This window comes from Syngnathus leptorhynchus, chromosome 10, assembly GCF_054491065.1.
Source record: "Syngnathus leptorhynchus isolate UIUO chromosome 10, UIUO_Slep, whole genome shotgun sequence".
Classification (NCBI taxonomy): domain Eukaryota; kingdom Metazoa; phylum Chordata; class Actinopteri; order Syngnathiformes; family Syngnathidae; genus Syngnathus; species Syngnathus leptorhynchus.
The window spans coordinates 10575144-10590577 of record NC_141204.1 but is presented as its reverse complement, the minus strand read 5'-3'; the positions used below and the strand labels follow the sequence as shown (position 1 = coordinate 10590577).

Genomic DNA, 15434 nt, shown 5'->3' with positions numbered 1-15434 from the left:
CAGTCAGCGGATCACTCTGACAGTCTCGCTGCACGCAAACACACACAGGACGCACACACACCGAGCACCGTGAGATGCTTTCGCCGTAAGACCCACAGGCGTTCTCTCCGACCTTCATCCAGGAGCCAAGAGATGACAACAACATGACTGACTACTCATTGTTTTCAAGACTTTGACTCTGGAAGAAGAGCAAAGTGGGGGGGGCGATCCTTGGGGAGACTTACGGACTTTGTTGTCATGGAAACCAGAGTCTGGCAGCGGACGCAAGGACAGCCGAAGGTGGAATGACCTGCCCAGACCGCATCCTTGACACATTACTGTCACGCTGAGAGGTATGACTCACTTTGCACAGACTTTTCCTCTTCAGCACTTGAATCACATAAAGCGCAAATAATAACTCAATTTTAATTTAGAGTTGAAAAATAACACGCAAGCCTCTCCCCTCGAATGGGTGCCCAGAGGGGCCCCACTGCTGCACCTTTGCCCCCCCCCCCCTTTACACGCCACTGAAATTAGACCCTAACAACAACAATATGAAATGGATCGGTCCAATTATTACAAAACAGTCACTTTAACTAGTTTAAGAAATTTTAAATTCAAAGTTCAGGTTGCTCCCAGTGAGCAGGAAGCGACTCCTCGTTCCAAAGCAGCGTGTAATCGGAGCATCTGTACTTATTGACTCAATCAATGTGGGCTGCTCGACTCCCACCGCCGGCCCACCCGGAGTCCAAATCTCCAACTTGAAGATACTTTGGATCAAAGTGTGCTGCAGAAATGACTATAATTACTAGCCACAGATCGCTAGGAATTGGAGTGTGTGATGATAGTCCATTTCAGTGAGATTAAGACCGCTTGAGGGAAAAAGATTCCGAATCACGCCAGTATATGACGCAGTGTTTTCTCTCAAGGTGTTGCTCCCTAATGCGTGCGATCCGCGCTTAAAGCGTTTCGCCTTCTGATCCGTCTTACCACGGCGGCGACAGCGCCACCTTGTACAGTGTGCGCCGTCGTTAAAAGAGGATTTAGCCAGCGCACTGACACAACAAGTCCTTTTACCAAACGCTAAAGACTTTCAAACTGCACTTTGATGGAAGCTTTGACACGTGAAGAAAAGGGGCGTGGGGGGGGGGTCACAGCCTGCACTGCAAAGACCCTCTTTAAATTGTCGTTTTGGGAAAATTCAGCTCCTGAAGCTCGTTTCACTAAGCAACATAAAATTTGGTGGGCGTGTCAATCATGGGTAAACCCACAAAAAAAGTCTCAAGAACCCTTAGACGAAAAGACAGAAAGTGTGCCATTTCGGTTTAAATCCGGCATTTTGGGGTCATTTTTGCCATTTCCAGATGTCTACAAAAGATTGAACCATCTCAGTGGCCTAGTGGTAGAGTGTCTGCCCTGAGACTAAAAGGTTGTGGGGTCAAACCCCAGCCGGGTCATACCAAAGTCTAAAAAATGGGACCCACTGCCACCCTGCTTGGCACTCAGCATTAAATTAAATTTGAGACACCTTCATCCTCAAAGCTACTGAGTTAAAAATGTGCAATCCATTTTCATACATAGAATTGCAAATGGCTCCTACATAGCCAGTCAGATTGTCCTAAATGTCCAAATGGATTAAATAGACATTGATTGATTAATTAGCTTAATCAACAAAAGGACATTAAATAGAATCAAATCTGGGAATATTTAAGTTTGTGGTTTTTGGACAAAGGCCAATATAAACCAGCTTCAAAAGCGTTATTAAATGCCGTCACCGAGTGGCCCGCTCTTGATTGAAGACTCTGAAGAAACCAAGAAGTCTCTCTAATTGGCCGTCATTCACTTGTAAAGCGTTCCATTTGGCTGCCGAGGCGAAGGCGTTCTCTTGCACTCGAGTCGGCACTTTACAGGGAAAAGCTCAATATCTGCGAGTCATTATCAAGATGGATTGTGGTGACAAACAGGCTGCCCAAAGTGCCTGCAGCAACCTCCCGGCCATGCGAGCGTTTGACACATTGACGCCGCCGAGTAGACCCCGCCCGCCCGCCTCTCTCCCGCTCCCGCCCGCCCGCCTCTCTCCCGCTCCCGCCCGTCCGCCCGCCTCTCTCCCGCTCCCGCCCGTCTGCGGCAAAAAAAGTAAAAACAGCCCAACTGTTAACGGGCAGTTTGGGAATATGCAACTAATACAGATAATGACACACTTCCTCTTTGTTGAAATGAAAGAAGAATATTCATTCTGCCGGGCATCCGCTCCGCTCCGTGTGTGTGTGGTCACGCGTGGAAGTGTGACTTAAACGGCGCTCTCGTCTAATTAAACACACTTTTTAGCATGTGTTGGAGGCGCTGCGATAATTGAGACATCAGGTCGTGTTTGATTTCGATTTTCTTTGCAAACGGGGCCGTCTTTTAAAAAGATCCTGCTCGGGCTTTTGAAAGCTGAGCCATTAAAGTGCCGCTGTGGAAAATAAAATGCCGCAAAGCCTAATGGCTGTTCTCTTTCTGGTATTTGGTTCTGGTATTTGTAATTTCATTAGAGGCTTGAATTTTGGAAGCAAGGTCTGCCACACTTCAGTGAAGCATGTCCCCTAAAGAATTTGCGGTCACACTGCAGTCGCAGAGATGTTTACGTGGGTGATATTAGCCTCGAGCAGACGGAGAGCTCGGCTTTTTTCCACCGCAGTCTCCTTCCGTCGGCGGGACGCTGGAATGATTAGTGCAAGCGTCAGATGGAGTGACAGAGTGGGGAATGTTTTTTTGGGGGGGGGAGTATAAAAACAAAGTTGTGGGGAGAGACCCCAAACCTCAACATCTTCTCGTCCCTCTTCCTACTGTCTCCTGACTCAAACCACGAACCGCCCCAGCTCGGCAGTCCCCCGCCCTTTGCAAAGCCTCAAATCCCTCAACCGAAGCCTCAGATTGTCTGACCGCAGGATTGATGAGGAGAGCTTGTCAGGACCGGTGCTAGCAGGCCCGGTTGGTAGGCAGGAAGCTCGGCTGCAGACTCGAGGAGCCATCCGTCATGATGTCCTGCGTACGCAAACGGTCCCATCATCCCTTCCTAGTGGGGTGGGGGTGGGGTTGGGGTGGGGGGGGGGTAGCACTCACGGCCACCTTGACATCAGGATCACGACTGTCACAAAAGAAGTCCAAACTCCAAAGCGGATTATTGTCAAGTAATTTGTTCCAGGGTGGGTTGAGTCGTAGGTTGGAGACATTCGCCGAGCACAAGCGAACGATGGCCTTGAGGCGCTTCGCTTCTTTTTTGGTCTTTTTCAGTAACATCTGCTCAAAAGATGCTTGAGTGATGGTCAAAAATGTGCTGGCGCTAAACACTGACGGCACGCTTGTTGGCAGACGCGGGATCGATTCTCCGTTTATGACGTGAGGACGATATAGAAGACAATAGGAGAAACAGCAGGTCATTCTCAGTACAGCCTTAAAATAAAAGCATATCAGCAAAAAGAATAAAACCAGGACCAGGACCAAGACCAGGGGGGTTTCCAGTCTTCGCCCCTAATGGCATGCAGATGGGCCTATCCAATGCCGGTTTACATATTTGCAGCATAAAGTAAACAAAAGACCAGTTATTTCGCCTGATGACTGGACCAATACCAATTTGGATACTCACCTTCCAAATTGCTTATAGACAATTAGATTTCGACTCGCCGTTACCTCCAATAACAACCCAGGCTAAACTTAGCTCCTCCCACACATGCAAAGCTTCTCTCTTAAGTGAGATGTGTCACGTAGAGACACAAAAACAAGTTGAATGAGGGAGGTTGCTCCAGTTTGACGGTGGCCAGGAACTGTCAGATGCTCGGGTGAAGCAGCATTGAGTTGTATTCAGACAACTCGCCTCATCTCACGCACTGAACAAATGAAAGGCACAGAATCTCTTTGTGGGCCCACATTGAAGGAGAAAAGTTGTAGTTTGACATCTGTCCTGAACTTTGCTGACAAACCCTGTATATGTGGAGACTGTGCAACTATTTATCCATCGATTTCGGATTCTTTTTGGATATTTTATCTGGTGAGGTGAAGAGCTGAGTTTGCGAATAGCAGACCGCAAATGCTTTCACTGTCAAAAGCATGCCAAGCCGATGCTGACAAATTCATCTCAGCAAGGCCAGACAATGAAGCTGGTTAGCATGAACGTGTGGTAGGAATCTTCTCTGATCAAACCAAGACCGATGTTTTGCGTTTTGTTGCTAACGTATGCTCATTTGTCATGTGTCCGATCTAGAATGCTGTGGAGAATAACCATCGGAGTCTTACTGGCCGGAGTCCTGTGCGGCACGGCAGGAAGCAAAAAGACCCGGCCGCAGGGCCACATCCCATCGCCGTACAAGAGCAAAGGCAACCTGTCCTCCGAGCGCCACCAGCGGCTGGTGCAGCCCAAGCCCGAGGTGCTCTCGTCCAGCCGCGAGGCCTTGGTGGTGACCGAGCGCCGCTACCTGCGTCGGGACTGGTGCAAGACCCAACCCCTGCGCCAGACCATCAGTGAGGACGGCTGCCGGAGCCGCACCGTGGTCAACCGCTTCTGCTACGGCCAGTGCAACTCCTTCTACATCCCCCGCCACATGGGGCCCAGCAGCTCAGCCCACGGCCAGAACCGGGGACAGGGAAGAAAAGGCCACAGCAAGGCCCAGGAGCCCTTTCAGTCGTGCTCCTTCTGCAGGCCGCACCGCGTCACACAGCTCACCGTGCAGCTGGATTGCCCCGACCTGCAGCCACCTTTCCGGCACCGCAAAGTGCAGCGGGTCAAACAGTGTCGATGCATGTCCGTGGACGTGAGCGGACACGGGAAGCTGTGAGAACCGTGGCGGGAAACTCACAGATGATGCCAAAAATTAGCCTGCCTCTTTGCTTGGAACTGAAGACACTGACGGACAAGTCTGGCACGTCTCAGTCTGGACCTGCCATTTTCCTTTGCTGCCAGGGGAAGGAGTCCAAAAATCAAAAGAATATCCTGGGCCCAAACTGTGAAAAGCTGTAGAAGACGTTCAGGCGGACTACTTTTCTGAATCCTTCTCCTTGCCTTAAATCTATTGAGTGTTGCACAACAGGTGGCAACCCAATAAAGACTTCCACCTCTTTGGACACACAAGTATACGTTAAAAAAAATACTGCTCAACATGTTCTCACAAGTATTTAGTAGGAAGTCACACAAAAACTAGAATTATGGTAAATAGATATTTCAATGTTAAAGTTTTATGAATAAAATAATCTCATTCCCAGAGATCTCCTTTACACATTTTCTGGCCACGCCGTAGCTCCAACCCTGAACACATATTTTCTATAGCTAAAATATTTTTGTGCAAAATCCTACTAAATTCATGTGAGAACAGGCTGTACTGCTGCATGTGTAATTAAAGTGCAATGCAATATATAAAACAATATCAACATGTTATGTATGTAAGTGTGCATTTGTGAAAAAGTATATTAAATCTATTTCATATAAACAGTTTTGTTTTTTGCATGGCAGCTGACAAACAGGAAAAAGCCACTAAAATGTAAAATTAATGTAAATTATTTTATTCAATAAATATATGTATGTATATATCTTTTTCATGGTCAAAGGCGTTGGATCCTAAACATGTCATGTGATCACTGCTCCAATAGCACACAGGTGTATGATAGGAATGAGACAATAAGAAAATGAGCTGGGTAAGAATTAAAAAAGGCGAGCAATTTTCGCTTGATGACATCACAACACGAAGCAGGATGAAAGTGAAGTCATGTTTTCTGAATAGAAAGATTCAATTACAGATGATACGTCTCTAAAATCCATCTTGTCCAGCACGCATTTGTCAACTCGTGTGTGATAAGGCACCGTGTCAAAATGATCTACGTTGAAAAACTGCTTGCTTGTAAAGTCGGCTGAAATATTGCACTAAAAGAAAAAAACATATGGCTTTTAAAATCCAACGTATGCATACAGTGTTGCTACGAATTTGCAGCGAGCATTTTCTGGCCTCTCCGCTCTAATCCCCGAGGCCTGAGTTTGTCTTTTGCAAGCAATAATTCAATAAGTGCTGCCAGAAATGGGCTGAGCATTCCACTCTCGATACGCTTAAAATAGGCCAACGTGCGATAAACAACAGTATTAAATTGATTTGTAAAAAAAGAACGCTTTGGAGTAAAAATGACTGAGGAGCCACGTCGGATTGTACTACCGCAGTCGCCTGGGTGATTGCCGTTCTCTGCTTTACATTTTCTGGCCCAGCTTCGCTTTCTGTGGAGGAGAGATGAGATTTTTTTTTTTTTCATCAGACAACTCCAAAAAAAAAAAAGCAGAGTAGAGTAGCAGGAAAAAAAAAATAGAGGATGACGTACGATGCCAGTTGCATGTTTGGGTTTGACGTTGTAGGATGCTTTTTCCTTGGCTTGTCTGAAACACTCTTCCGCCATCTTCAACCTAAAATGCCCGGGATAAATATAGAGTAAAAGTAGTATGAGAAAACATATTTCTGGAGAATAAAGTTGACTTTCCAGTGCCAGCGACGTGTGTTTGCACAGCAATCCACAGTGAGGGAAGATTACGATCTTTAATTGCGCGACCACCACCACGCAACAAAATGCTGCATGATAGCTCGAAGCAAAAGGTCAAAGAGTTCACCCTTTCAAATTTTGTTTGTATTCTTTCCGGCCGAACAAGCCGACCTTTTACTCGGGGCCCTTTGACGAGTATCACTTTGTGATCTTCGTGTGGCATCATGGAGCAATTTGCTTTTTGTTGTCATGCATTGTTATCAGTGTACCCATCGTAGCGGTGGAAGCCAAGTGGATGCTGTGTGTGTTCTTTTGATTTCAGGAGTGAGGAACAAGATTTGGGTCATTTCGTCTCTTTTTCCTTCCAACTAGACTCTATTCATGTAGCTAAAAAGCGAGCCAATATGTCTTTGTCTTAGCTAGCTAACTGAATCACCTAAGCTTGGCTTTTTTAGTTACATTCGACTCAGCTCATCTCTGCTAACTTGGCTCTGGCTATTTATGTCGTCAGCGTGCGAACAAGCAGTCTCCATAGAAACATTCATCTCTCGTACTCATGTGTAACTCACCGTTCCTTTAACATCAGCTTGTTGTGCTTCTTCCACTGTTCTTTAAAATCAGTGGAAAATTCATGCCAAAGGCCAAAAACAGTGCCGGGCGACGCCTCCTTTTCTCCCGATTTGGGTTTGACCGAGAAGGACGTGCTCAGCTCCAAGAAGCTGAAGGAAGAGAAGAACAAAAAAAGAAAATATGAACATCCAGACAAAACTATTTGAGCGGGAGATAAAACAAGTCAGTTATGGCAAAAAATTGGCGGAATCAAGCAAATATGCAGAATCCAGACGCTTATCTTGGAATTTGATGCTTTTCAGAAACAAAACAGTGACTCGAGAACTGACAGAAATTTGTACTTGAGTCAGAAGGCACTGTAGCGTATCACTTAGCTACGCTAAAGCACTGGCTGCTCGCTGGAGGCCTACACTCTCGCCAGACATTCGCAGACAAACAACCAGAAAAATAATTCTTATTGTCTCTCTGGATGTAGTGAATGTGTATGAATTGTGGCCAAAGATACAAGGTACCAAAAAAATATTCCTCAGATAATCAACATGAGGCGGCTCGGTGGTGCACTGGTTAGCACGTCCGCCTCACAGTTAGGAGGGTGCCGGTTCGATTCCACCTCCAACCCTCCCTGTGTGGAGTTTGCATGTTCTCCCCGAGCCGCGTGGGTTTCCTCCGGGCACTCTGGTTTCCTCCCACATCCCAAAAACATGCTTGGTAGGCCAATTGAGCACTCCTAATTGCCCCTAGGTGTGAGTGTGGATGGTTATTCGTCTCTATGTGCCCTGCGATTGGCTGGCAACCGGTCCCCCGCCTATTGCCCGATGACCGCTGGGATAAGCTCCAGCACGCCCGGGACCCCCGTGGGGACAAAGCGGTACAGAAAATGGATGGATGGATAATCAACATGAACAACTAATGGGATAGATATGGATGAATATGACCAAGTTTCATCCTTGAAACCTCGAAGCCTCCAACCTTGACAGACACGTGTTTAAATGTTCATGAGGGGAAAAGTGGGAGGGCGGCACGCCGCCGATCCATCAGAACCTCTGGAGCCATGGCCCGTCAAGGTGTTGAACGGCGAGGCGGTTTGCAGTGGATCAATACAGTGGACAGGTTGGGTTGTCTTTGTTTGGAGTGTGCTGCAGGAACGCATTCCACGCCAGCCGTAACAGAAACCTGGAGCCGAGGCTGTCTCCTCTCGCCCCGCTTAGATAAACAACGCAGACACCGCACAGGGGGGGCCTCCCGTCTACTGAGGCCCCCCGGAACGACGGCCTGCACCTTCCCCATAACCGAGGGAACCAGATGCCCTAAATATTGACAAAGCGGCAAGATTATATTCCTCTGTGAATACGGTCTTTAAGGCTTTGCTGGATTTATCATCCCGTGTTGCCTTTACTTCCAAACTCACAAATCAAGGCTTTGACGCACAAGAGCGGGCCTTATGTAACCTGTGAAATGGTAGAAGAGGAATCACCTACCAGAGAGAGAGAGAGAGAGGGAGAGAGAGAGAGAGAGAGAGAGGGAGAGAGAGAGGTGAAGGAGCTACGGGAAAATCATGAAGGACAGATTAAGGGCTTACGTTTTTTGAGTGTCTGCCAGTTGTTTCTCCTGTGTCTCCAGCTCAGTTTGGGCTGAAAAAGAGAAAGAAAAGACAATTTGGTGGAAAACGAGAGAAAGGAATGCGTGCGAGGATGAGATCAGCGGCAGGCAGACTTGTATGTACACGACTTTTACGCCCGCCACCGTCACATAGACCAACAGTCGTCTTCGCGGTGTTAAGATTAGCACCTGACAGTATCCAAATCAAGCTGGAGATTGATGAAAAATACTTGATCAATCATGACTTCTTTAAGGGGCGTCACCTTGTGAGGAACCAAAATCGGAATGGCCGTGTAGTAAATCGCTTGTCAAGAAACCAGTCCCCGATGCACAGTCCCTGCTGCACTCGTCCGCAGGGTTTCAAGCAGGGTAATCTCAGCGGCCATCGGGGTCACTTGCAATGGCGGTGAAGTGTGACAGCCTGGCTGGATGAAGGTTAGCTTATCTCCTTTCTGATCCACAGGCTGCCTGTTTCCATTGAGAATAAGAGCAACGGGCGATTCGATCCAGCGGTACGAGTTTTCCCCCTCGGTCAGCGGTGCCCGCTATCTTTGCAGCCCCCTCACGGTCAATAAATGTTCGCTAAAGTTGCATGAAACTGTCAATGATCAGACATGTCCTAAAGTCAAGTCTCCTCATGGATTTGTTTTGCGAGGCAGACGTGACAGCAGATAGAAGAGATAATCTTTCCTGGCGCAAATATATGTTCAGCTCTTATCCTGGGAATATCTGGTTGCGATGCGTAATTGAAGCCAGAGCGGCATCGAAAGATCTCGGAGAAACCCGCTGGGACCGACGCAATTCTGCGGCGCTAAATCACCCATTGGACCGCAGTCCCATTCCTGCGGGATGACAGCTCGTCAGTTTATGGATATGATAAATCTGTAAATAATATTAATGTGGCTCAATATCACAAAGTTGCTTTGTTCCTTGAAAAGAAGGTAAACAGTCAAACATAGACATTGTTGAGCGCTCAACTCGCCGTCTTATCTCGCTTGGGTTCTTGTTTTGATGGAACTTCCCAAAGCTTTGTGAAAAATGGCTGTGTTGAAAGGCAACGAGGTGACTTTTGACCAGTTCTTAAAACTCTTGACAATGAGCGTTTTGGGGGCAGCTTAGTGGAGCGTTTGCTGACTGCAGACTGAAGATCGCATTGCAAATTTCCATCAATCCATTTTATGTTGTGTGCTTGAGCTGAAACCGATGGCAGCTGATTTATGCGCCAGGCGTTAGACTGGACGCATGTTAAGGTTCTTGCCTGATCTGAGTCCGTATTTGCTGCTTTTTATAAGAGATAAATAGAAGACATGACCTATATGGAAACTGAAAATATTTGTATTGCTAACTAATGTATTAAGTGGGTGGAGCTAAAAAGTTTTATTTCACATCAACTCAGGTTAGTGCTGCTCTAATGTTTAGCTGGACTTGATGAAAACCACTTCTAAGATAACCAGAACAGTCCAGATTGACTCAATACCCTGAGAATTAACGTATAAAGGCGATATCGTTATTTGGTACTGGTTTATCAAGCGCAGTCTCGATGAATCTGACTATTTGGGGAAACGTCTGAACTTGATTCACCTTTGATTCAACATCCATCCATTAGGCGCACCCGATTATAAGGTGCATGGTTGTTTTTTAGAGAAATGTAAAGGATCTTAAGTGCGTCTTACAGTATGAAAAATACGGTAGCTATATTTCATTTCAAATTGTGGAAAATTGAATTTCATGGATATGACGGACATTTCTTTAGATTTCAGATGGAAACATCTGGGCAACAGGGTGAACTCGGGGCTAGCACGTTTGTTTTGCACATCTGTCTCACAGTTCTGAGGTTCGGGGTTTGAATGCCCGGGACATTTACATTTCGTCCCCATGCTTGTACTCCCAAAAACTAAATGTTGTGCTCATTGAAGATTATAAATTAGCCATTGGGATGAATGGATTTTTGTCAGCATATGTATCTCCATTTTTTCAGATTTTATTATCACACAGAAAACAAAACAATTTATTTAACATAATAATTTAGTAATACGATGGGCAAAACATCCAAAATGTCGAGTAGAATGTAAGCGATCCCGTCCTCTTGTAATCTGGACGTCTATCAAAAACAGATTATCCGACAAGGCCCAAAGATTGAGCATCAAAGAGTTTGTGAGCAAAATGGAGCGAGACCAAACAACGGATTTCTAACATGTCCGCTTCCACTATTATTCTGTGGTTAGTTTCATGGTCAGAAAACAAACAAAGGCGGTTTCAAACTATGGAGCCAGAAACAGTTTAACCCCCGGGCCTTTTGGAGATTAGCAAAATAACAAAAAAAATATGACATTTGGCTCTTTTCTTGTTTTGTTTTGAGTTTTCTCCCCCCGCCCCTCCCCTCTTTCTACCGCCACAGTGGCGGAACCCCAAGAATCCCGTCTGGAGCCATGCAAGCAAAACTTCCACGCTTGCAATCGTCTCTCAGAGGAAAAAGCTTGTCATGTGAATCAAAGCGGGAGCTCCCATATTTCTCTCCACAACCCAGAAAGGGAGCGCAGGAGAGCGGCGACGGAGGGGAGCGAGTGGGGGTGGGGAGGGGAGTAACGGAGGGCGCCAGGAGCTTTCATCTGCAGACTTTCTTTCAAAAACGGACGAGTGAGCTTTACCGCCGAGCCACATATGCTCCGCGTTATACTTGCTCATTTGAATACAAAAGCAGTCGGTGCGAAGCCTGTGGCGTGTTCCTTCCGAGAGATTGGTCACAGTCACTTAAACGTCGCCTGGGTCAAAGCCAACACAAGGCAAATACATTTATTGTTATGTAAAGAGGCAAGGCCTGCAATGTAGGACGATGTTTTGCTGCTGTTGCGCAACAAAAGCAACACGATAATTCTGCAGCATCCCTATCGGAATGCTTATGATGTCACGGATACGGCTGTCCTGATTCGGAGGCCCCTTCAAATGCAGGATGAATTTCAACCATCCTTCATGGCCGTAAAAGCGTGATTTAACAATGACTCTCCCAGTAGATCAAATATGTCTCATGTAAATAGTTTGGTAGATTCAGATTTTTGTCAGGCCGACAACACATCTGAGTGACACGTGGCGGGTGGGAGAAAAAAATGATATTAAAAAAATAAATAAAAATCTGCTCCCAGTTTTTGGACTTTTCCTCTAATCTTTGATTTCCCCGTGAGATAGCGGCTCATTTGAACATTTATTGAAGCAAAACCATGTGAGAGCACGGCGATGGAAAAATACTTTTAGTCGGGATGAAATGTGACACTGAGTCGACAAGCTGCTTTTTGGAAAATGGATCCCGCTAGTTACAATAACCACATTATTGACAAAGTGAGAGCAAGTCACCTTGGCTGACAAAGGCATCCATCTTGTCCTTGAAGGGCTGGAGGTTGTCTTCAGAGGACAGCTTGCATACTTTTTCCATCTCTCTGGAGCATGCTGAAAGAAAAAGATGCAGTCACTGTGTGAGGATGAACACGTCAGACTAAATATAGAAAGATGAAGTTCCTTGCTGTTGTGATTTTTTTAATGATTGAAATGTTGGGGTCATATAAGGTGAAAAACAGAGACAAGGTACTGCCAAGCTCTAAGGCCAGGAAATGTTAGCTATTTCTTGCTAGCTCGTCCGTTTTGTCAGACCATTAACTAGTTCATGCATTCACAAAATTCCATTCTAATAAAAAGACATACAAAGTCTATTACCAATCATTTTTAGTTTCTCAATTCACAAAGTAAAGCAATGTGTATGTGCTTTTTGATAGACGAAAAGAAGCGCTATAGCTAGATTGAGCTTTCACAACACCTCATTACATGCACTGTTAATAAAAGAGGCAAACTATTTTTGTAAAGATTATTATTATCAAGTCAGCGTGATTCAATCTTCACCATTTATAAATTTTAACATAAAAAAACATTATTTGGAAACGTGTATCACGCAAGCTAATTGGGTTAGTCTATAAAGGCGCATAAAACATCCCAGCGAGCAGACTGTTTTTGGGGAACCGACGATGGAGACATACTCACACTTTATTATTTGCACAAAAATACATTTGTAACCGTCGGCGGACATGTCAGTACTTGGAAAGTGCTGCTGAGTGCTGAGAGCAAGAGAAACGACCCGTTTCCCAAAAGCCGCATTCGTTAGGTCTTCACTTCCTTGTCAAAGTGCAAGCCAAACTTGTTTCCAGAGATCTTGATCAATCAATGAAATTATTTTTCCACGTGTTTGATCGAGGTATGGCAATTGCCCCAGAGGGAGGCTGCTGCCAAACGCAAAATGAATTTAGAGCTATAGATGATGAAGACGTCACAGCATATTAGAAAAGCTTAAATCTTCCTATCAGACATTGAATTCATTTCTTGAGCAGTTTACACGCAGTGAAAGTAAAAGCAGCAGCACATTATGCATGCTGATCTCAATTTCACGAGGAGCTCTGCCGAACCCACGGGGGTCCCGTCCTGAACCGCTCACATCTGTTTCTGCTTGTCATCTCGACAACAACCAGATGTTATCTGGCGGCCGACACACCTCCGCCAATCCGACGGCGGCCGTAGCACGCTCGGCTTCGGAGAAAATGAGTTTCCGTTTCCGTGCGAGAAGTTATGTTAAAGGCCTCGTGCATAATTCATGGCGCCACATGTTTCCTCACGCGTTGCCCGTAAACAAATAACACCTTGGGGGTCGAGTTAAGCAGCTGGGGGGATAAGTCCGGGCCCTTCCGAAGCGGGTCGGCGGACCTTCGGTGGGGGTAACCTCACCGGTCAGGTCTCTTCGTAACTTGCGCAGATCCTTGTCAAAGTCCTCAAACTTCATCTGGGAGGCCTGGAAGAGGTCGTGCGGCTCGGGTAGAGGGTAGGGGCACGTCTCTTTTCCGGCGTTCTGGAGAAGCACAACACACGCATTCACGCAGGGAAGCACCAAAAAGGCTCCCGCACTTGGGGAAGGCTTCGCTTGTATACATTATGAGCACCGAGCCAGATTGATGCAAATGTTCTCAACGGCTCACGTGTACTTGGGTACAATTCAAACAAATCTCAGAAGATGTATTTGAGTTTGCAACACATTAAGGAGCATTTAAGTTGGGCAAAAGGAGGGAAAAATCATCATGATCCTCTTCATCACTGTCACTCCAAGGCCATTATGAGTTTCTACGAGCATATAATGCAGGTTGATCTTGGCAACCGGCACTCGGAGCCTGAGTTCATCTCATCTGGCGAAAACTAATTATTTACACCAGCGCCTTGTTAGATACCGTGCCAGCGAACGGACGACCGGTTTGAACGAAGCCAGGCTGGGAGATGAAGAGTGAAACGCAGAGACAGAAAATCAGCCGGGGGAGGAGGAGGGGGGGGAGAGAGATTTTAGTTTGCCGTATATACGGAAAAGAAAAATAAATAATTTGATAAAGGATAAGTCATTGTATCCTCTGGTGAGAGAGGAGATGAAAAGAGGGCTCTGGAAGGATTTCTGAGGGAATCAGACCCCAACGGAAAAGCCATTCAAATAAACAGAAATGAAAACATACCTCATCAAAGTGCCTCAGATAGTAAGCAACCACGTAGGACAAAAGACTCTGGGAGTTATCCTGAAAGAAAGGAAAAGACCTCCGTAAATAAACCCAAAGCCTTTATTTATTAATCTAATCATCTCGGAGCAGGACGTTTCAATTTGTGCCTGGGCGCCCAGGAATAGAAACAACGGCCTAAGGAGGGGAGCATCAATCAGGACGTTAGGAGAACAATGTAACAACACGCTTGGCCGGCTGTCATAATTCAGAGAGGGATGTTCTTTATGGACGCGCCGCAAAGCATCGCGGCCTTATATGGCGGCGCCAAGGGCACACGGGGCCCGCTGTGATATTGAGCGAGACAAGTAAACACTGCGGCCTCTCCTCCGAAGCTCTGCAGCTCATGCAAGTTCCAAGACCGGACTCTAATTCCAGGTTGGGGGAGCCGCCAGAGGTCAAGATTTTCCGATGACTTTCTCTCCACTATTTTTATCTTCGGCCGAACCTCCAAAGTCGAAGGCAATCTGTTGTTCTTGAGATCTTTTCGTCCAAATCAATATTGTAATCAATAATATAATCAATAACTGACATAAAGTGCTTACGATATGATAAAAAACCTAAAATATATTTCCATAGAAAAGAAACAGATATTTTGCTATTAAACTAGCTTTGTCAATCCACGGTAATTAGCGTCATGCTACACATTAGCATCTGGCTAATTAAATTTTTGCATGACATTAAAACTGAAGTGTTGCTCATCTTCTTCTAAGCAAGCACTTAGCTGTGTTGCCATTTCTCTATCCATGATTACCGTATTTGTTTTAAACTATGAATAAAGTTGGACTCGTATGCTGGACTGGCTTGTTTGTGCCTTAAAGCCCCAAAAATACAAACAGGTAACATTCAACAGAGGTATCGTAAAGCAACACAAAAAATACTAACCAAAAAGTAACGTTGCCTTTTTGGGCAGTTTTCTAGAAAAGTCCTCTGAAGTCCAATTTGAACAACTTTTGATTTTTTTTCCTTTTTTCTTATTTTCCATACCATAAAAACCTTCCCGTTTTCTCATAAGCACTTACGCTGCTCTTGACGTCCTTCAGCTTGGGCAGAATGTCCAAGGTGAAGCCATCAGCCTGCCCGCGGGTTCGATTCCCTCCATTCATGAAGTTACCAAACGCCAGAACCAGACCGAGAACCTGCAATACACACTTGCCACTCTGTAGAGACTGACGCAGGTAGAAAAAAAAAATAAAAGTCAGACAAGCAAATGCTGATTAAGAAGGG

The 15434-nt window shown here is 45.8% G+C and overlaps 2 protein-coding genes across 2 annotated transcripts in view; one reads left to right on the top strand and one right to left on the bottom strand.

Annotated features, from left to right (window-relative positions):
• The first annotated feature begins 20 nt into the window (after positions 1–20).
• Positions 21–5521, top strand: grem2a (gremlin 2, DAN family BMP antagonist a). The gene is made up of 2 exons (XM_085922418.1): positions 21–332; positions 4223–5521. The coding sequence occupies exon 2, from the start codon at positions 4224–4226 to the stop codon at positions 4791–4793; it is 570 nt and encodes a 189-aa protein (XP_085778544.1). The 5' UTR covers positions 21–332; position 4223; the 3' UTR covers positions 4794–5521.
• Positions 5516–15434, bottom strand: part of fmn2a (formin 2a) — a 25319-nt gene continuing 15400 nt past the window's right edge. Inside the window, exons 11-18 of the mRNA XM_085922417.1 lie at positions 15230–15376; positions 14169–14228; positions 13402–13522; positions 11989–12081; positions 8621–8672; positions 7041–7190; positions 6316–6397; positions 5516–6214 (exon numbers count right to left, since the gene is read on the bottom strand). Of these exons, the coding sequence (XP_085778543.1) occupies positions 6188–6214; positions 6316–6397; positions 7041–7190; positions 8621–8672; positions 11989–12081; positions 13402–13522; positions 14169–14228; positions 15230–15376 (732 nt within the window). The 3' untranslated portion in view covers positions 5516–6187. The remainder of the gene's footprint in view (positions 6215–6315; positions 6398–7040; positions 7191–8620; positions 8673–11988; positions 12082–13401; positions 13523–14168; positions 14229–15229; positions 15377–15434) is intronic.